Below are 25142 nucleotides of genomic sequence, written 5' to 3' on the forward strand. Positions count from 1 at the left end.
ATTATATTATTATTAAATTTTAAATTTAAAAACTGTTTGTAATTATTTGAAATATATTTGAAATATTTTTTTATATTTGAAATATTTCAATAAATCAAAATAGTATTTATATAAATTGGTATTAAAATATGTATTATTTCCTATGTTTTTGTGTATATAAATATTATAAATTTCAAAATTAAGTTTATTTGCAAATTCTTGTTAAATTCAAAGAAATAAAAATATTTATTTCTTTTGATTTATTATAAAATCTATTTTCCCTAATTTTATTATTATTTATCATTATAATTTATTAGGAAATTAATAAATTAAATTTTAATAATGATTATTTGGAACTATATTTTATATGAATTGATTAATTGAATGAATTTTACTAAATTGATACAATACATTAATTTACATTAATTTATTTAATATATATTTTCGATTTCATTTCGATCTCATTTTCTTGTACAAAGATATAAAAGAAATTGAAGATATTATGTTTTGATTTATTAGGTTAAAAACTTAAGTATCTTTAATTCAATTAAAAATAAAGATAAATTTAATTTAAAAAAAAAGAAATAAAGAGATAAATATTTTAATGTACTTACTTATTGATTATTATCACTGTAGTATAATCTCAAAAACAAAAAATAAAATTAGAAAATACGTAAAAACACAGTAAACTTGATAATTCACTGGACCATATATATTTTGTTACAAATAATTGATGAACACTTTAATAATAATGTGACAAAAAACAATTACCAATTGATGGCGGTATTTTTTAAATTAGTTATGGAAATGAATATGATATATTCATTTTGTATACGATTTTATATAAATTTTCCTTATTACTCTTGCTGAGACACACTATATACGGATGTTTAACCGTTACAAAAGAACCTTCTAACTCCTCTGCGCACTCAACCTATGATGCACCAACTAGCTCTGCCTGTAAGTGGCCATGAGAAAAAGTATAACTTTGGGTCAATGCTCCTTGACAAAGGTGAACATTCTCGATTGTCTTATAATTAAATTTTTACGATTGCTTAAGACATGAAAAAATATTCTTTATGGATTTTCAATAATTTAAAGGAATTTAATTGTTTTAATATTATTAATGTTTTGTTAATTTTCGATTTTTAAAATTATTGAATAAAATTGAAAAAAATAAAAGTGAAAGTATTAATTTCATATTTTGATGGACTCAAAAAATTTGAAATATATTGTCAAAATTATTATTAAGTAATTTTTTTCCTATACATATATAAAATATTTGATTTTAGTTTTCAAATTTAATGCAAAAGTATATATTTTTTACTAGTTATTGGATTTATTAAAATTATAAAAAAAAACAAAAATATTATATTATTATAAAAAATATTATATTATTATAAAAAAAAAACAAAAATAGAAGTGTTAATTTGATACTTTAATAAATTCATTAAAAAGCTATGACTTTAAAATATGTTGTCAAAATTTTATTAATAATTTTTTTCTATATATGAGATTTTCAAATTATATGCGAAAATATATATATATATTTTTACATCTATTAAATTGAAAATTAAAATAAAATTATTATCAAGATTAAAGTTTAGATAAGATTTAAATTATTGTAAGATTTCGATTAAGCAACTTAATCGAAGGACATAAATTGGAAATAAATTGAGATTTATTGTATAATCAAAGTCCATAAAAAAATAATTAGAAGTATATTTTTCATATAAATATCTTTTACAACTTAATTTTACATTTAAAAAATATTTAAATTTAATTAACTATAATGATTAATAATTATCAGCCTCAAAAAGGCGGATAACTAACAAAAAGGAATCAAAAGGAATAAATTGATAGAAATAAAAATTAAACTAGAAATACTAATAAAAATACTAAACTAGAAGTAGAAATTCGAAAATACAACTTTGTTGATAAAAAGAAAATGTAGAATTATCGAGATTTGATAATCGAGATCTTGAATGATCGAGATATGAATAATCGTGAAATTGAATCAATTAAAATCTTATTGCATTCATTGAATGAAAAGATATCATGTGGTATAAATCTAGATGTTAAAATCTCTTTGTTAAAACATTTTGTGATTGATCATATTTTCTTTTCTTGTAATATAGCAGAGCGTAAAAATATGATATATAGAAGTTTCGATATAACGATGGTGTAATAATGATTTTTTTAATTTGAGTATTAAAAAACCATTATAATAAATATAGCATTGTATTTTAAACTTTTACATTGTATTTTGGTGGTTTAATCAACATTATTTTAAGTTTAAATGTAATATTTAAATTTTTTTAAAAATATATATTTCTCATATATGTATATGTGCAGGAAATAAAATAAAACATTTTTTAGCATAAAATAAAATAGGAAAAAATGGAAATATTTTTTTTAATAAATTTTTATTTTTTTCATAAAATTATTATCATAAAATCAAATTAAATAGTAATAAAATAATTAGATAGTAATATGTTCAATCATAGAAATTATACCAAAGAAAGAAGATTATTTATGTATTTGTGACTATTCATAAAAAAATTTTCTTATTTATATATGAATTTTTTCAATTAATATTTTTTGCATTTTTAATTATTTGTACTATTCATGTTTATAACTATTTTATATAAATTAATAATTTCCTCTTTACTTTGCAATTTTAAATAATTTTAAATGAATGTTGTTCTTTTTTTATTATATCATTTTGGCATTTCAAATTTTCTTTTGGAAAATTGTACTTTTATTTGTTAATTATTTGTGAATTTGTAATTACTTTTTTAAATTTTAACTTTTTTAAAGTTAAATTTAATAGTTAAAACTTCATTTCTACTCAAAATAAATTTTTTCTATCAAATAATATCTTGTAATTAATATCAAATAATTTTTTTTATCAAATGTAATGCATGTTTCATTTTCTTTTATTCAAAATAACGTTTTTAATAATATATATATAGATTTCTTAGTGAGAACAAGTTTATTAAATTTTCTAATTCTAAAGAAGATATTTTCATTTTTATCACTAGATATATACAAATAATAAATAAATAACTAAATAAATAAAAATAAATATATATAATTATATATAATTTGATAAATATTTGGAAATAGAACATGATAATGAATAATTGAAAAATATTTGAAAAATTACAAATATCAGTATAATATGAAAGGTTTTATGATAGCTATATTATAATAGAGAATATAAATTAAAAATCTATGAATAGATTCAAATCCGGAAAAAAAATCAAATAACATTAGTTATACTTTTAAAACTTTCACAGTACGAGGATAGTTCTTATAATTTTATTGAGTTTCTATTGAGTATAATAATATACATAAATTACAGGAAACTGGGATTAATTTACGCCTATAAGAGCATAAAAAGACTGGGCTATGTATAATCAGCAATAACAGATACGTATAATCTCTTATTATCATCTTAACTTTATCTGAAACGTATTTTTCCATTTTTTAATTGATCAATTAAAAAAAAAGTAAATGACACTATTAAAATTAGTGATTGTTGTAGTAAAATAATTAATTTTTGTAAAAAGATTTTGCTAGACAAGATTTTAAATTTTATCAATATATAATATCATTTTTATTGATAGTAAAAAATAAAAAAGAGAATTGAAAAAGATTAATACAATGCGAATTATTTCAGTTATTGGCAAATTATAACATAATTATTAAAAAAATTATAGAAATAAATAATAATTTTGACTTGTAGAGAATAAAATAGTTTGAATTCAATATAATTGCAATAATATAAAATAATATACTTAAATATTTGAAAAATTATTTATTAGCAAAAGTTAAAGTAAATTTAAATTTTTATTTTAATATCAACAACATTGATACTATTGCAAAATATTTTGTAATATATTAGTAATTAATTTGCGATATTTTTTGTATTTTATTTTATTTACATAATTTTATTTCATTTTATAAAAGAATATTTTGAAAAAATAATATCAAAAATATATAATTGTAGTTTTTTAAAATATATTTAAGTTTTATTTAATTTTTAAATTTTTTATATTATTAATGCTTCTATGATTAATCCCGTAAATCTTTCGGAGTCGGCCTGATTTAGCACATGGAATGCCAACTAATTTTTCTAATAATTAGCTCGAAGAGCCACTTCAAATTGAAAAAATAAAAACGATAAAAAATTTACTAAAGAAATTTATTTAATGAAATATTACTAGTGGCAAGATTTATGCTAATTATGTGGAATAAATGTTTTTCTATACTAAATGTTTCTAAGCCTTATCTAAGATGATTACGAGAATCTACTAATTTTAATTTTGGAACATATATTAGATTTATATGTTCTAATGACTACGTTCAATTAAAACGAAACTATCAAGTTTTTTTCCTTCTCTTCGAATTTGCAAAAAGTCAAAAATGAGTCCGAGAGAGTGAAGTCAATTCTCTAAAAGATAAGCTCAATATATGAAGTTAGCCAGGGTTTCCCACAGGAGAAGTTCGAGTATTTGGAACTTTTTGGGCAATAGTTTCATAGTGACATATTGGTGATTTATAAATTAGAAAACTTGGGAAACTTCCAATTTTCTAAATGTTTGAAGACAAATCTGCAAACTAATAAATTCGAAGAGTTCTCTCTGATAATCACATCACAAAGCTTAATATATATCAGCTATATATATCTATATGTTAATTATTCTAATATATATCTATCTAATATATATCTATATGTTAGAATCTCAATAAATTTCAATAAATGCAATACATTTCAATAAATGTTTTCCTGTAAATATTAAAACGAATTTTTTTATTGTTTTACAAATTTCAAAAAATATTCAAAATCATTTAAATTCATAGAAAATTATTAAGTTGTGTACTCAGAAAATAAAATATTATAAATATCAAATTTATTATATTTTTCTTTTATAATCTAATTTCTTATTCAGATTTTTCTGTTTTTCTTTTTTTTAATATATATATACTACACATCTAACTTGATGAGTTGACATTTTAAACAGAACTTGTCTAGTTATTTCGAGCCAGTCACCTTTTACTAGTTTATGATTTCCACTTGCAGTACTTTTTACTATGAATAATGTAGGCATCTCTGACATTTATTGATGAGTAAAAAATTTAGAAACCATTTTCACAAATTATTGCAAAGAATAAATTGCGATAATATTTGAAAAATTTACATATTTTTGCAAATTGTTTCCGCAAGAAATGTCGCAAGTTATTTACAAATATATAGACCTATCTTTAGAAATAAATCAATAAATCAAAATGAATAATTATAAAAGAATATAATAAAATTATATTCTTTTCGAATAATATTAATAAGTTTCATTTTGATTTAATAAAATTTTACAAATATCAAATATCAAAATACTAACAATAATATCAAAATAATAATAGTAATAATATATATATTACTATTAATGTAACAATAAATTTAATAAAAATTTTTATTAAATATTTCGAAAATTAAAATCGAGCGGCGCGATAGTAACGTCTATGAAAAAATTTAATTAAAATAATGACCTTGACATATTTGAAATTATATATAAGATATTTAATAATTAGTGGTATAATCGGAATTTTATATAAAAAAATAAGTTAAAAATATAAATACAATTTTTTTGTATGAAGCTTTATTTTTGACAAAAATTGCTTTAAATAATCGTCAGATATTTGATTATATCTTGATCTAATGTTATTCTTTCGATTTAGATTTATATTTATTAAGTAATCAAAAATACAGTAATAAAATAGAGTATTAATTATTAAAGAGATTGTTGAAAGTATTGGTCATTTTATCTCTTTTCGAAATAAATTTCTGTAAATATTTTAAATTATAAATATAAAAAATATAAAAAATTATAAATATAAAAAATTTCTGTAAACGTTTTTTGCTTAATTGATTGAATACGAAATTAATTCTTTTTTTTTGTAGAAACTTGTAATTTTTCGAATAAACAATTTAATATAATGATATAAATAAAAGTTGAATAATATGAATTTTTTAACATTATTTTTTTTTTCGATATTATAAATTATTAATTTTTATATGAATTGTATATGAATATAATATGAATTGTTTATATATATATATTATTGAAATCAGTTAGAGCATTCTTAATATTCTCTTAATTTTATAGAATAATAATTTTTTCAATTTTTTAATTTGTAAACTATGAACAATTGATGATAATGAATTGGAATGGAAATTTTTTTTATTCTGTTTTATTCTTGAAAATTTTACCATTATTTTATATTATATAAAAAATTAAAAATTCAAATAAAACTCAAAATAGAAATAGTTTTAAAATATCTTAACTTTGAAAAACAAAACAGAACCGAATAAAACAGATAGTTTTAATATTAGATATTTCTTATTTAAGAAAATTTTATATTGAAAGTGAAAAGATTTAATGAAAGTTTGATGTCATTAACATATTGTGTGTAAGATTACGATTTCTATTCTTCATCTACTATCTCATATACATTATATAATAAAAATAAGATATTTTTTTTATATTTATTGTTTGAAATTCTCTAAAATGCTTCATTTATTTATATTAAAAGAAATTATTGAAACAAAATTTTATATAATTTTTATCGTAAGTACAATCTAAATTAAAAAAATAAATGAAATTTTTAGTTACGAGATCTTTGCGTAAAGGAATTCATCAGTTAAATTCATTAGTTAAATTCATAAAAAAGATTTTTGTGATAAAAAAAAATGAATCGTATAGAAGTCAATTAATAATCAGATTTATTAAGATATGTAAATCATTTCATATTTTAAATTTTAAAATATTAATCACATAATTTATTATTAAAATTGAAAAATTAGATTTTTTGTAAAAATTGGATTTTTTAGTTCTTAATATATCAAAATGAACTAGTTTGATCATAAAAATATCATTTATGAAAATAAGTATTTTTATTAAAATGATAGATTAATTTACTTATAATAACTTATATCTAATAATTTATTTATTTATTATAATATTATATTATGAAATATAAAATATATTATATTAATAATATAAATAATTCTATTTCAGCTTATAATATAAATTTATAAAAATTAATATAAATTTATAAAAATTTAAATTTACTGTTTATAAACTTAATAAATAAATTTCAATTGATATTTCTATATTAAATTTTATATTTATTTTTGTTTCTAAAATTAATTCTCTAAAGATGTTTTACGATTAATATTCTGTATATTTAATATTTATGATAATAATATATTTATTAACATATTTTTTATATCTAAGATATATTATTATAGATATTAAATATTATATAATAAATTTTAAAATCATTTCAAAATCATAATTCATTATTGAACTCGTCGTGGTGTTAAAATGCATAAAAAAATAGATGTTTATATATAAAAAAAAATGATGACCCTGAAATGAAAGCAATGAAAACTTAAAATGAATTTTTTTTATTATTATTAAATGTGTTGAAATCATGTACATTTATTTCTATTAAAATTATATAAAAATATTTTTTTACAATTCAAATTATTTTTAGTCATATTATATTTATTTGCAATAATAATGAAACTAATTGATATGTTTAATTTAAATGAGATATTATAATATACATCCTATAGATATATTTAATATATTCTATAATAATATATTCATAACATGTATTTAATAATGTTTATTTATTAATAATATATAATAATATATTATTATATTTATTTTTATATATCAGTTATTATGTATTATATAATGATATATTTATATAATAATATATCTATTTTTGATTAAGAAAAATAATGATAAAATTGAAAATTTTTAAATGCAATATTAATTATCAATTAATAAAATCTTTTAATCTTTGAATTTTTTAATTTGACAAAAATTTTGTCCTTGTTATAAACTTGTTATTGTTGTGTTTTTATCTTCTTTTTTTTTTTCATTCTATAATATTTAAAAAAAGTAAAAGAAAAATAAAGAAAAATTAAAATACAATGTATATAAATGTACATATTCACAAAATAGACTCAGTATCTAAATAATTAGCTTGCTTATAAAAATAATTATGAAATAAAATTCTAAGTATAAATACATATATTCTTTTTAGATGCATATATTTATACATAAATAAAATATTTTGTACAAAGTTCCGCATGCTTATATATTATTAAATCATCATTCAAAATAGATATAATATAATTGAATAATAATTCTATAATATAATAATTTTTCTTGCATTTTTTCATTTTATTCATTAAAAATAATAATTTTGAAATACATAATATTACATAATATTAATTAATTAATTAATAATTAATTTTTTTAATTAGTATAAATAGTATTAGTAATTTAATGAATAACTTTATCAATTTTTTAACTAATACTTTTTGTGCATATATAATAATACTTGATATAGTATTTTATATAATACTTTATACTTATAATATTAATATTATAATAATATATTATTAATATATTATTAATATTAGTAATAATATTAAATTATTATATATAATAATATATTATATTATTAGTATTATTAATATTAATACTTTATTTTTTATAATATTTTAATTTTTTATTATAGTAATAGTTCTACGTAAAAAAAAACATGATAATTCAATATATTATAAATACTAATTAAAAATAAAAAAGAATATTGAAATCCGGAAAAAAGTAATTACAATAAAAAGTATATTATGTAAAAAAAAATATATCATCCAATAGATTTTTTGTGAATTATATTTAATGAATAGACAATGAGTGAATACAATTTTTAGAAACTTTAAATTGTTTTTAACCTTGATAATTTTTTGTTAAAAAAAATTATATAAAAATATTTTTTTACAATTCAAATTATTTTTAGTCATATTATATTTATTATATATAGTCTAAAATATAAAAAAATATTATTTCACAACAATATCATCTTATTCTATTATTTAATAAGTCTCACAACAAAAATTAAATGAGATACTTTATCTATGAAAACTTGTTAGAATTCTCATAAATGAATTAAAATTAAATATTTTAGTCATGGAAAAATAATAAAAGAAATAAAAGGATGAATTTTTGTTATTATATCAATAAAACATATGGAAATAATAGATTGCAAATTGAAAGTTCCTAAAATATCAATAATATAATAAAAATATATATATATATTATAATAACACTATTCAATAAAAATCAAATATAAAATGATTTAAATAAATCCAAAGATACCAAAATGATTAATTATTTTTAAATTTTGAAGTAGTTTAATTTATTAACTTATATTATTAAAATATATTATAAATATTTAAAATCGATTTTCTTTTCGATATATTCAAATAAAGAAAAATTTTTACCAACAATGTTTTTGTAAATATTTTTCGTTGATTATCAGATTTACGATGGATAAAATTTATATATTTATAATAATATATATTAATATTATATAAAATATATATATTTTTTTATAAACATTTAACGGGATTAAAATAATTCATGACTTATTTAGGAATCAAATTAATCAGTTTCTAATTTTGTCGCCAAAATATGATCAATTTAATCATTAATTACAATGAAGTTAATAAGTTTGATTTTTATGTGATTCTAATGTTATATAATTTTTTTTGCAGATTGTGTTCAATTGTATATGGTGAAAAGCAAAATGGTGCAATATGCGATAATTGTAAAAAATGCTAGAAAAGCATATGGAGAGAAGGCAGTTATTTTAAACAACTTGAATCTTTCTGTTCCTTCGAACACAATGTAAGTAAAAATATAATAAATATAAAATAAAAGTTAAAAACTAATAAAATGAAATTTTATTTATTAATAACTTATTATTATTAATTAATGTATTATTATTAAATTTTATATATATAATATTATATAATTTTATATATATATATAATATTAAATTCAGTTAATGAATTAATTTTCAAAAACTTGTTTCGAATAAATTTATATAAATAAAATTACTATAACTTGTTAATAATATCTTTTTATTTTTTTCTTTACAATTTTATAAATAAAATATTATATTTATAAATTGTATTGTCATTTGTAAAATTTATTTAAAATGATTTATTTGATTTATTTGATTATTATCAAACTTATCATTGTTATATAAAATTTATTAGTATTAATTATTTGAAATTCATGATTTATTAAAAATAAAATGACTTATTCTGTAAAAAACTTAATTATTAAATATAATTATTATATATGTAGCAATAAATTGAACAATTATTCATTTAAGATTATTGTTACAATTGTAATTATATAAATTTTCAGTCTCAACTTAATTATGAAAATTCTTTTTATAGAATAACTTAATTAATATTAATCAATTAACTTCTATTTTTATAATTTTACATTACATAAGATAATTAAATATATTATGTATAATATAATATAACATATAAAATATATACATAATATATATTATGTATAATATAATATATTTATAAAATTTTCTTTATTTTATCAAATTTGAATTTGAAATCTTTACTATTTTAAAAATTTCAATTATTACAATTTTACATCATATCTTATAAAATTATTTATTTATTAATAATATTTATGAATAAATTAATTTCTATTTTTATAATTTTATATTTAATAATTTAATATTACATTTTATAGATAATTAGATATTTCGTTTATTTTATTATCAAATTTGAATTTGAAACTTATAAGATATTACAAATAATATGTATTCATTTAATTCTATAAAAAAAATCCAAAAGTTGAAGTTTTAATTTCTGAGGAAAAATCACATTTAATTCTTTTATCTTTACTTTTCTCTAACAAAAAATGTTAACCAATCATACCCGAATCGAATTAATTTTAATTATTTTATTGATTCATTATTGTTATTAGATATGGTTTACTAGGCGCCAGTGGTTGTGGCAAAAGTACTCTACTTTCTTGCATAGTTGGCGTCAAAAAATTAGACAGTGGTCAAATTACGGTACTTGGTGGTGAACCTGGAAGTAAAAGTTCCGGAATCCCAGGACCTCGTGTTGGTTATATGCCTCAGGATATTGCATTGGTCGATGAATTTTCTGCAATAAATTCCTTTCATTTTTTTGGAAGAATCAATGGCCTAGGAAGTGAAGAAATTGGTAATTTAAGAATTTTAAATAATTTTTTTTTAAAGTTTTAAAGTTTTGTTAAAAATTAAATTTAACAAGTATAGAAATACAGTTGATCGCATTAATATTCGGATGTTGTTTTACTTCATTTACAAAATTTATCATATAAAGCATTCCTGAATTGTAAAACTAAAGTTCATAAAATATATAATTATTCCAAAAAATAAGTTATGAAAAAAATCATAAACGAATATTTTTTTGTTATTTAAATTCAGAATAATATAAAAAAAATATAAAGAAAATTTTTTGAAAATCATATGATTAAAAATTATCTATTTTTAAACATATTTATTATAAAATAATATTATAAATGATTACAAGTGAAAGATATTTTTTTTTATTAACGAATTGTAATTTGGTAATAAAAATTATCGATAAAAAAGATTTATTTCAGTTACTTAATTAAAAAAAAATTTTCTTTTAGATATCTCGACTATACTTAATCTCTAACTAACTTGCACTATACTATTGCATTTTATTTTTTAAATGCAATATAATTTTTTGGGATTTTTCTATATAATTGTTCTATATATAAAATAATATCAATAAATAAAATAATAATCGTAAAAAAAATAAAAAAAATTATTTTCGAAATATGATATCTTCAAATCAATATAAAACATTTGCATCATAAAATAATTAAAATAAAAAAATAAAATAAATAAAATAAAATAATTAAAATAGTAAATATTGAATATTTGTAATAATAAGTAATAGTATAATTTATAATTATTTTAATAATTTATAAATTATAAATTGATATAAATTATATTTGGAAAAATCATATATTTTTATATTTATATTTTTCTATTATAATTGATCAAAAAAAAAATAGAAAAATAATAATGAATAATATTTTAATAAAATTTTCAAAAAAAAAAAATAATCTTCAATAACTTAATACAACAATTAAAAATGATTAATTGATAAATTTAGTCTTCATAAAATTACATAGAATTTCTAAGAACAAATTTTTTTAATTTAATTTGTTTATCAAATTTATTCATAGAAAAATTATTTTCAGAAAATAGATTTTTGGAATTGAAGGATTTACTTCAGTTACCACCAAGGGATCGTTTAATAAAACAGATGAGTGGTGGTCAACAAAGAAGGGTATCGCTTGGCGTAGCTCTGCTTCACAAGCCAGAATTATTAATACTTGATGAGCCCACTGTAGGTTTAGATCCACTTCTATGTGAAAAGCAAGTATATTTTTGTTTGTTTATACTTTTTATATGTTATAATGTTAATTGCAATTGATGTAAATAAAGATTCTTTGCACAGTATCTGGAATCATTTAGTGGAAATCACGAAAATGGGTACTACTGTGATAATAACTACGCATTATGTCGAAGAAACAAAACAATCAAATACGGTAAATTATAATTTTTTTTTAAGTAATAATTTTCTTATTTATTTTTTTATAAATCTTCTTATTTTAAATTTGTTACTAATTACAATTAAATTATTTTCGAAAAAAAACTTTTTTCGAAAAAAAAAGGTTGCATATTTCAATAGATAGATCATAAATTATTATGATTGGGATGATTCATGTAATATAATTATTTGAATAATAAATAAATTATTTGTTATATGAAAAATTATATGATATAAAAAAATATATGAAAGTCATTTGTTTTTTTATATTTCAATCATAAATTTTTTAATATATTAATCAATATAGATATTTTATTTCTCATAAAAAATTTTCAATTCATTTGATTTAAAAATTATTTATATAATAATAGATAGTTTATTCATTTTTTCAAGTGATCACATTATATGACTCATTCAATATATTAGAGGATTCATAATGTTATATTTCATAATATCATAGAAAACATAAATCGAATTATTATAAAAAAAACAAGCTATATTATTATTATCTATTGTAAATTTTAGATTGGATTACTGAGAGGTGGACAATTGTTAGCTCAATCATCACCGACTGAATTATTGACGCGATTTCAAACCGATTCATTGGAGGAAGCTTTCTTGACTTTGAGCCAACAGCAATCACAAAATCCACATTCAAGTTTCGAGCAATCTACGATACAGCCTATAGAAGAAATGCATGAAGTGATGACCTTTTCGGGAAATCCTGAGGTGAAAAACGAATCTTCAATTTTATTCAAAAATAAAAAATCTGGAAATTAGTAGATAATATTGATAGATTGGAAAGTGGTTGTATCGATATAAATACCAGTAGCAAATTTCGATCCAGTATCGACATGCATCGAAATTTTAGATGTTTTTCGATGCCAACACCTCTTAAGGTGATTATCATTTTTTAATATCAAATCAATACTGTATCGAATCAAAAACTAAATATTACTATTTCATAAAGATAGTGATATTTATTTGATACTTTATGAATGCTTCGATAACTATTTGATATCTTACAAAAATTTCGATGTTTATTCGATACTTTCATTTTTGAATATTATAATCAGGTAATTGTATTGCATCTATCTTGCTTTTTTTAATTGTGTCTATATGTTTACTTTGCCAATTTAGAATTAATATGTAATATTTAGAAATGAAAATTAAAATATTAAAATCTTCATAAAATATTAAACATATATCGATATTTTCGTAATGTATCAAATGATTTTTGATTCAATGCAGTATTAGCTTCATATTTAAAAATATAAGTCAAGTTAATTATTTCCATATTTTTTCTCTTAATGATATTAAAAATATTAATGTTAAGTAATAATTAATTCATTTATTAGAGCTTATAAGCTTGATCGTTAAAAAAATAATCAGCTTAGAATAAAATTTATATATATATTACTTTTTTTAAGTCTTGCTTAGATCATAAATAAAGTATATCATAAATTAAAGATGTATTAAATTATGTATATATTTATTCATATAATAAAATATACATAATATATAATTTATTATATAAAAAAAATAACAAATGATAAAAAAAATAATAAGTAAAAAAAAATATAAAAAATTAATAAATGTAAATTAGTAAATAATATATAAATTAGGAAAGTTAATATTATATAATAGAAAGTTAATGTATATATATATATATATATATATATATATATAACAAAAAAAAATTCCTTAAAATATTGAATGTCAGATGACTTCTTGTGTGTTTTGCGTATAGCAAGTTTAATGCCTGTTAATTTAATATCACGATATTCAGTATGTTAAGATCTGATAAATATCGACTTACAAATCATCTTTAATAATAATAATAATAATAAAATTTTTTATTATTATTTCAGTTTAAACGAATTTTAAAAAGCAGTTGGCAATCAAGGATGTACGCTTTACTACTTAAGAATATATTTCAATTTATACGTAATCCAGGGTAATTATGATACTTGATTATAAAGAAATATTTGAAAAATATTAAATTGAATTAGAAAAACATTAATTTGATTTCCTTTTTTCTTTATCTTTTTTATTTTTAGAGGAATCTTATTTGCGTTATTATTACCAATGATACAAATAATAACATTTTTCAATGGAATTGGTGGAGATCCGAAAGATTTAAAGATATTTATCATAAATGAAGAAGCAGGAAATTGTGATGGTGGAAGAATTCTAGGAAATATTATGTACGATGATTATGAAAAAAATTGCTATTTTACTGATATTAGCTGTAGATTTATAAAAGGAATAAATAATACTGTTTTAGAGAAGGTATGCAAATATTATTTTGTGGTTTAAAAAATCGATTAATAATCAATTATATTTAGTTAATATTTTTATAATACAAATCTTCTTTGCTTAATATAAATTTTTCGTACTTTCTTTTTTGATACATATTAATAATACTAAATTATAAAATAAAATTGCAAATTTTAATCTTTTTTAAAATTTTATATTTTTATATAAATTAGATAATCAGATAATTAATCTTTGCACTCGAAAAAAATAATTTATGTTTTCAACAAACATGATGAATATCTTTTAAAATATAAAAATAGAAATGAATTCTATTATGTAGAAATGCAAATATTTTATTAAATTAAAATCACGTTGTAGCTATGACAAGTTTTTTAAAACTTTTCTATAACGAAAAAAACAAATATTACAATTCTATAAAAACATATATTTTGAAATATATAGACTATTATTGAAATTTTCGATAATTCTTAATTTTTATAATTTTTCTATAAAATGTAAACTCTATACATTTCACTTAGAATTTTAAGTAATCAAGAAATAATTGCAATATATTTTTCAATTTTGCCACTGAATTTTTTTTGCAATTTTATTTATTTTTTTCCGAATACAGAATTGATTGATAAACGATCACTTTTCAAATGCAAAAAATTAATTCTAATAATTTATAATATGTATTTTATAAGAATTTTAATTTTCGTTTTTTCGTATTTAAAAATTAAAATTCTGATCACTGAAAAGTTATTAAAAATTATTAAATAGATTATATTTATTAATAGATTATTTATATATTAAAAAATAAATATTTTGTAAAAATATAATGGAATATATTATTACAAAATAATTAAAATTGTGTTATTCTTATTTTAAATAATTGATAAATATCTATTTCGATACAGAATTTATAATTCGTGCATATAATATTATTAGTAATACTATTATTTTGAAATAGAATAATTTTGTAGAATAACGATTAATTTTATTATAATAATTATATTTAATTTCTAGATGTTTTACGAAAACTATACACAAGCGGAGTTGGAAATTTCAGATTTTTCAAGCGTCGGAATAATGCATTTCGAAAAGAATTTTTCTCTTGCTTTGGAAGAAAGGATAAAAGATCCTTTAAATATGCCTGATAATTTAATTTCCGTCTCTCAGATTCATGTTGGCCTATATAATCCAAGTATGCTAACAAAAATAAATATATTATTCAGTTTTTAATTTATTTCTTTTAGAATCAAGTAATTATTTTAAATAATATATTTTAATTTTTTTTTAACATATTTTATATTTCACACATTTGATTATTTATTTTCGAAAAAAATTTGTAAAATAAAGTAAAGTCACAGATTTATTATTACTTTTAACGATTTAAAATTGTTTATTCATTGATAACAATTCATAAATTGAATAATTTTAATCATTTAAAAATTGATTGAATTTATTAGCGATAAAAGATTCATGTTTATTGGTAATAGTTATGAAAAATTAAGGATATTATACATAATTTAAATATTAATTGAAATTTTTTTTTAATTTTTAATTTTTTTTAATTTTTTTTAATTTTTTAGATAGACAAATTAATTTATTTGCACAACGAAAACTATACGATGATTTTCTCACAGAGTACCAGAATATATTAAAAGAGTGTGGAATTGAAAAGAAATATGGCAAAGCACCTATTAAGGTATATATATTTAATGAAATTCTTTTTAAAAAATTTCAAATGTATAATATTAATGTATATTATATTTTACAGTTTGAAAATCCTGTTTATGGTACGCTGGAACCACATTATGAACTTTTTGTTTTTCCAACTTATATACTAATGTGAGTTTCATTATAAAAATCAGAATTTTTTTATTAATTAACTTTTTATCCATATAAACGAATTTTATGTCTTTAGAATGTTACACATTGTGGCAACAGCCTATTCTTCAACTATAATTATAAGTGATCGTCATTCTGGCGTTTGGAATAGAATCTTAGTACAAGGTAAGTTTTTATTATAATGATATTTGGAAAAAAAATATTCACAACAATAAATTATTTAAAATCAATTTAAATATTAAGTTTTATAAACACATTTTAATCAACGTTTTATATAGTTTTTCATCTGAACATATTAATTATATGCAATTAATGAGTGTAATTTTGAGTAACACTTTATATACATGATATCTCATAATGAATTATCATTTTAAATGATTATATCATCATATCATTTAAATTATTATCTTTTTTTTATTATATATTTAAATTAACGATATTTTAACGGTTACATGTTATACTTATTTTCATTATTATATAAAAATTATATTTATGTTCATTATATGATTTATAATTTATAAATAAATATAGTTTTAATATGATAATTTAATTTAATACGTACAGATGTTAAATAATAATTCGTATAAGCAATTTAGAAAAACAAACTTGCTTAAAACGATTTTTAAATAAAATAATATTAATTATTTTTTTTTATATGTATTTTTTCGTTAATAATCTTGAAATATAGAATTGATTAAAATTTTATATTAAAAAATAAATTTAAGAAAAAATTGCTAATTTTGTTGTTTATAATTATTTTTAATTATATAAACAATTGATAAATGTTATACAGACGATAGTCTTTATAAAAGTAAATAATTTTTATCTGAGAAAACGTTTTCTGTATTTCGCATAATTTGTGATTTATACGAAAAATCGAAATCGAATTTTCAAAAGTTTATTTGATTTTAAAATAATTTTGGGCAGCAAAAAAAAATTATCATATAATATTTATATGAGCACTATATCTAATATTTGTTTTATGTTTTTTTTTCACGAAAAAGTATAAATAATATTTTCAATTTTATAATTTTTTAAATTTGAATCTTTCCTTATAAAATATAAAACATAATTTTTTTCGTTTTTTTTGACTTGAAAAATAATCATTTTGCTATTATTATTTATATATATTATTAACTTATAATATTGATATTATTATATTTATATTTTATATATAAATATAAAATAGCATATATATAGATGTATTTATATTTTATTTACGATGTATAAATTATATTGTTTAATTAATCATTAAATGACCATTCAATCTTATAGGAGTAAATTAATAAAAAGTCTCCTATATGATAATATAGAATAATTTATGTTTTATATATTTATATATATTTTAATATTATTTTAATATATTTTAAATAATTAATCTATATATTAATATTAAACAGGTGTTAAAACGGCAGAGGTTCTCTTTACCCATATGATATGGCAATGTTTTATAATTATACTTCAAGTCACATTCATGTTATTACTCACTTTTTTGGAATACGATACACATTGCGAAGGATCAATAATTGTCGTTATTTTCATGACTCTATTCGCAGGAATTGCTGGAATGGCAGCTGGTAAGTGCTTGAAACTATTAAAACTATTATAAACTATTAAAACTATTAATTAAAACTATTATAAAAGACAAATATATTTTTAAGAGATTCATAATCAAAATTAGAGAAAGTTTTTAATATATTTTTTACATAAAAATATAAATAGTACATAATAAGAGAATTGTCTAGAAACAAGTAGAAGTTATCAATAGCGTGCGAATTATAATATTTTTTTTTGCTGAAAGTCACATTATTGAAACCATTAAATTTTATTGATACTTATTGTTTATTAAACATTTTAGTAATTAATTTTAGTAATTAAATAATTCAATATATTTTAAGATGAAATAATCGAATAACCATGCTTTTAAGGACTTCAAATCTCATAAGATATAAAATTAAATATTTAAAAAAAAATTAAATATTTATAAATTAATTAGATTTGAAATAGTACGAATTTTGATATTTAGAATTTATCCCATTATGACATATTTCGATTAATTTTTTACCTGCTTCCATAATTGATTCAATCCATAATTCAAGAGTTCTATGAATTAATATTCTACAAATGATAATTTTTTTTTAATCTCTTTTTGAATCAATAACTTTAATGAACAATGAAATAGATAATTGTTATCATTTTTGCCTGATTTCTAAAAATATCTAATATTTGTTTTTTTTTTTTTCACGAAAAAGTATGAATAATAAAATTTTAATATCTTTTTGCAAAAAATATAACTTAAAAGACAAAATAAAACAAATATCTTTTTTAATTAAAACGAATATCAAGAGACACGATGCATTTTTCTAGAAAAATCTTTCAAGATTACATATAATAATAAATAATAATAAATAATTACATATAATAAATAATATAATAATAAATAATGAATATTAAGTATTGATATAATTTAAATTAATATTATTATGATATAAATATATATATATGTACATCTAAAAGATAATTGAAAATATTCTAGTATTTTTATCTAGTATTTTTTGATTTTGTAAAAATAGAGATGTAAGTTCATTAATCATTTTTGTTTAAATTATATTTTAAGAAATGTATCTTTTTCATTTAGAATGAATTAGTTTTTATATATTTTTTTTTTTGAAAGAGAATTTTCATTGAAATTTATTGATTATTTATATTTTTTATGTTTTATTTAAGTATTCAAAATCCTTATACATATAATCATAAATTTTTATGATAATATGTTTTTCGTTAATTTTCAATTATAATGTTATCTTATAATAAAAAAAATTGTTTTTAGGTTTCTTTATATCAGTGGTAACTAATAATCAATCTTTGGCCTGCTACATGTCAGTAGGGACAACTTATCCATTAACACTCCTTAGTGGTGAGTTATTAAACATAATTTAATTATATTTATTATATTTATATTTATATAATTATATGTATATATTACATATAATTATATATTTATATATTAATAATTATTTATGTAAAAAAATTATATTTAGAAAATTATATATAAAAAATTACATATAATTTTATTATATTGTATTAATTTAAATTAAAACATATATATATTAAAATAAAACACGTATATTTATTTAAATAATTTAATTTTTAATTATAATTTGTATTTTTGTATTATATAATTTTTAATATTTATTTTGTATATGTTTAATATTTTATTAAATTCTTGTTAAATTAATTTTTATAAAACGAAAAACTTGGAATATATACAAAAAAAAAAGAATAAGAAAAAATTAGATTTGAATGAAAAAAATATACATAATACTTATTCAGAAATTCTTGATATTTTTTAGGACTAATATGGCCGATTGAAGCAATGCCAATAGGTCTTCGGTGGTTTGGATTAAGTATGCCTGTGACAATGCCAGGAATATCATTAAGGAAAGTTATGCAAAAAGGAATTTCTATTGATAAACCAGAAATATTCACAGGATTTTTTGTGATTATTGGATGGATTTTGGGTCTTTTAACGTTTTCCTTATTTTTATTAAAAAAAAAGATGTAAGATAATAAATATAAAATGATTTATGTAAAAAAAAAAACATTCAAACATAAGAGAAAACATAAGATAATTTAATTTATGTATAATGTAAAAATATCTTTTTTACGATCATTACATAATTAGTTTATATAATCTAAATCCATTTGCTTAGAGTTAATATTAATTCATTAGAAGGAAAATTGTATATATTTTAAAAAATTTTTTTTTTTTAAATTTCGATGATTTGTATAATTAATAAGAAAATACGATGTAATTTAAACAAATAGTAACATTAGAAGTATTAATTTAAATTTAAATTTATAAAAAAAGAGAACGTGTTCAGATGTTACCGTTTTATGATAAATTAAGATAGTTAAATAAAAAATTATAGTTATTGATTTAATAAAAGAAATATTTCAAATAAGATATATTAAAGAAAATTTACCTTAATTTTATTCTTCGTTAAAATTTCTTGTTTCTATAGTTCTGGGATCACGTCAAAATAATCCAAATCAAGGTTTAATCTAAAAAGGTATTGATTAGAGAGAATTAATTGTAAAATAATAAATTGTAAATAATAGATAAAGATGAAGCAATTTTGGCATCAATAAAATATAATTTTTTGTTTTTGATTTATTGATCTCCTTTTACATGTTTATTTATCTTTCACAGATATATGTGTTATAACAATCACTATTATCGGAGATTAACATAATATACAAACATATACAACGTGCGAACTATGCGTGTGAATTTTTTATATTTTTTTATTTTTATTTGTTTTTTTTTTTTAAGTTGCTCTTAAGCTGGAGTATATTTATTGATAATATTATTGGGTTACGTCACATCGACCATCGATAATGGAATGTTTTTTACAAAATAAAAGATTAAAATGGTAAAATATTCATTTAAAAGAAATATTCATTTGAAGAAACAAATATCGTCATTTTAATATTGATAATAATAATAATTTTATCAATAAAATTTGCCATGTAATTGATTCAATAATCTTTTAAAATAAATATATTATTAATGATGACTTAGAATTGCTTGGCATTTAGATGAGAGATCGCCAAATAAATTACGCAATCACACAATTATAATAAAATTTAATATCAAAAATAATATTATTCGCTTGATTATTTGATGGAAGATTTTTTTGGCGATTACTTATTATATTATTATTATATTATTATTAAACAAAGAATTATAACACTTGATTTTTGCACTCCAATAAATTTATCTTGTTTTAAATAATCAACAAATAATGAGATATATAAGTATATATAAAACATAAGTATTTAAATCCACAGAATCTTTTTAATATTAGGATTACTAAATCTTTGAAAATAAATTTCTGAGATTTTTTGTTTTTGAAAAAATATAAATATTTTTAACGAAATTAATTCTAAAAATTATTATAATATAGCTGCTCATAAAATATTCTGTTGATTTATTATTATTGAAAATTATTATTAATTATAAGTTATCAACCATATGAAAAAATGATTGAATAAAACAAATAAAAAAGATTGAAAATATGGAATTCTATATTTAAGAACTATTATTTATTTTTTAATTTTAATTTGTGTAATTATGTGATATATATATATATTAAGAGATATATTTTCTACTGGTAAATTAAATCAATACGGATCAATATTTCTACTGATAAATGAGAAAACGAAATAAATATTTTGTTTTATATATGAAGTATTAATATGAAATTATTTCTTTGGAAAATTGATTCTAGAGATCAATATAAACACAAAAATTAATATATCAAAATGAAGCTTATTTATTAAGTTTACATTAAATGAAGAAAGATGAAGACAGAATGAAGTGAATAGTTCAATAAGTAAGTTTCAGTATTTTTATATATCAACTTTTACTTGTTTTGAAATCGAGATCCCTAAAATCATTGGATATTTATGAAAATTATTTATGAAAATTAATATGACTCATGATATATATTAATAAAATTCGTTCTAATCCGGAAATCGCATCGAACAATTTTGTTAAATTTGCAGTCAATAAACTAACAGATGAATTTCAATTATTCTTTAAAAACTCATTAGATATTTTTTATAAAAGATGAAGTCTTTTTAACTTTTAATTATATTTTGCAAACTTCTAATAAGTTCATTAATATTTTCGAATTTTTTTTTCAATTATTTTTTAATAATAATTATTCGAAAAAAAAATTTTTTTTAAATTTTAAATTTCAAATATTATTTCATATTCATGTTAAAAATAATTATTATGTTAATAATAAACATTTAAAAATAAGATAACATATATAAATCCATTAGAGTGTAAAGTTCAGTGTTATAAGTTAATAAATTAACACATTAGCGACCAATAATGAAAAATTCATAAAAGTTTTGTAATTGAAATAAAAATAGAAATATAAAGTAACCGTGAATTAAATATCATATTTAATTATAATTAATGATAAATAATATAAATTATTATTTTTAGTTTTATTTTTATTTATTTTTAGTTTTAGTCATGGAAGAATATATGTATCACTTAAATATTACATTAAGGTCGTTAATGTATTAAATAATGCTAGAAGAAAAAATTGAAATTCAACTATTTAGATACTCATAATCTTTACAAAGAATCTTCTCGACTGTAATTAAAAAAGAAAATTTTTTTTTTTAAAAATATAATGATGATTCAAACACGTCGAATTTCTTTCGCGTTTATTCAATTTCTAACATTCTTTCTTTTTCATTCATTCTTTCATTCTTTCGTTCTTGCTAACGTATATAAAATATGTATTGATTATTTTAATTTTTTTTTATAAATCCGTTCTTATATCCAAGGGATGCTAAATCGAAATTTTTTGCTGCTCACAAAAATCGCACATATTTTACAATAGTAATAAAATACAATAGTAAAATTTTTCTGATAAAATTGTTTTCTATTTAACAAAACATACGAATAAATCTTATATATAATTCGATTTTTTTTTCGAATTACTTTAGAAATCACAATTAACATTTATTATATTTAATTAATATTTTACAAAATAAAAGTAAAAGGTAAAAGTTTTAAATTTCATACATAAAATATGAAGCAACGTCCTCATTGAACCAAAAAGTTTTTTCAATTTATTAGATGTTTTTTTGTAACATATAACAACATCAAGCAAAAAAAATTTTATCTTTATTGCTGTAATGAGGATGCAGCTTTATATATCATAATTACTATTTGATTATATATAATTTTGACTGCATGTTTTATTGCGTGTCCGCATGACCATTGATTTCATTTCGAAACAACATTCGTAAATTGTCCGAAATAAGTACCAAAGCAGAAATTATTTTTAATTAATGCATCATTGAATACAGAAGAAGACAATAGGCAACATCTATTGCAATTAAAAATAACAAGCAGAGATTGCTGCAAATATTGCGACATAACTACAATTATAAACACATAATTTATACGATTTATTATTTATTATGAGAAAATAACAATATATTGTGAAAAAAAAAAATAATAATAATATATAATCTTTTTTTTAAATAAATGAAGTTAATAATTTAATATATGTTTCTTTATTTTATAATAATAATTCAATAAATGTAATTAATAGAAACAATTTTATGATTATTTGTTTTTATTTTTTCTTTTTAAGCTTTGTTTAAATCTTTATAAAAAATGAAAATAATGATCTTATTACATTGATAACGTGCCAGATATTAAATAGCATTTCTTTCTTTTTTTTTTTTTTAATATTTAAATACATGCCTTTTAACAAGCTTTTATGTGCTCGTGTATTCACAAATTCATACAATGATAGAATTTGAAATATTTTGTGAATTTTTAATGATAAAAAAAATGATGTCATTTATAAATTTATTTATTAATATAAATTGTAAAAAATTTTTTAATTAATTTTTTATATAAGTTTTATATAAAATTTAATAATTTTCTTTGCAGATAATTTCTTTTGAAACAATTGTGAGATATAATATAATTATCAAATTTGACACCATTTTTTTAACATTAATGGTGCAAAAAAATGTATCAAATTCTAACGTTAAAAAATATGATCTGAATACGAAAAAAAAGAATCAAAAAATTGCAAAATTTTTCCAATTAGCAAGCAGTGCTGGGGATAATAGTATTCGAAAACTGAGTTTTAATTTTTTCAATTAATTTAATTGTACAAACCAACAATAAATTCTATATAAATCAATAATAGGATGTATATAAATCAATAGGATGTAATTATAATTAAATTATTTGCTTAACATTAAATCATTGATAATAAGAATTAATAAAAAGATATTATCTTGATATCTTTCGATCAAGATAAAATAAATATTAATAAGATATATACATATATATTTTTTCTTTTCATTTTTTTTTGTTTAAAAAAAAAATAGTTCCATTTTTTCAAGTTTAAAAATATTATCTATGCTATACTTTTACTTCAAAAAAGCAATTCCAATTCACAAATATTCTTTAAAGCTTTTGAATCTTATATTAATCTAGATACGATAAATCTTCAATTTTTATAATTTTAATATTGAAAAGATAAAAATTTTAAAAATTCTTTTTCCTATATAACCACTATAATTTGTACTTTTAATCTAAAAGAATTTCTGTTTCTAAAAGATACTAAAAAGTAAATAAACAAATAAAACATATATCTTTATAAAATATTTCATACTTTTAAATAATACTTATACTTTTAAAATATTACATACTTTTTCTCTATAAAATACGTTAATAAAAATATTAAATTTGTTTGCATATAACTTATAATGTTAATAATTAATATTAATCAAAAATTAATAAAACACTATTCAAAACGATATTTTTAAATAATTTAAATAAAAAAATCAATAAATTGATAAATTCATAAAAATTCCATTAAAATTTATCTTATAAATTTTTAAACTAATTTTTTAATTAATAACAAAAAAGAAAATAAATTTTTTATTAATAATT

General features: G+C 17.7%; 1 protein-coding gene across 1 annotated transcript in view; it reads left to right on the top strand.

Annotated features, from left to right (window-relative positions):
* The window catches only part of LOC122713757 (ABC transporter G family member 20-like), a 46880-nt gene extending 26685 nt beyond the window's left edge, over positions 1 to 20195 (top strand). The window contains exons 2-15 of the mRNA XM_043934496.1: positions 9620 to 9752; positions 10869 to 11113; positions 12168 to 12345; positions 12428 to 12518; positions 13046 to 13249; positions 14392 to 14477; positions 14581 to 14812; positions 15806 to 15983; positions 16372 to 16487; positions 16560 to 16630; positions 16707 to 16795; positions 18031 to 18207; positions 19461 to 19547; positions 19984 to 20195. Of these exons, the coding sequence (XP_043790431.1) occupies positions 9637 to 9752; positions 10869 to 11113; positions 12168 to 12345; positions 12428 to 12518; positions 13046 to 13249; positions 14392 to 14477; positions 14581 to 14812; positions 15806 to 15983; positions 16372 to 16487; positions 16560 to 16630; positions 16707 to 16795; positions 18031 to 18207; positions 19461 to 19547; positions 19984 to 20195 (2082 nt within the window). The 5' untranslated portion in view covers positions 9620 to 9636. The remainder of the gene's footprint in view (positions 1 to 9619; positions 9753 to 10868; positions 11114 to 12167; positions 12346 to 12427; positions 12519 to 13045; positions 13250 to 14391; positions 14478 to 14580; positions 14813 to 15805; positions 15984 to 16371; positions 16488 to 16559; positions 16631 to 16706; positions 16796 to 18030; positions 18208 to 19460; positions 19548 to 19983) is intronic.
* Positions 20196 to 25142: the final 4947 nt, after the last annotated feature.

The sequence above is a fragment of the Apis laboriosa genome, unplaced genomic scaffold, assembly GCF_014066325.1.
Source record: "Apis laboriosa isolate Shangri-la unplaced genomic scaffold, ASM1406632v1 scaffold26_cov146, whole genome shotgun sequence".
Classification (NCBI taxonomy): domain Eukaryota; kingdom Metazoa; phylum Arthropoda; class Insecta; order Hymenoptera; family Apidae; genus Apis; species Apis laboriosa.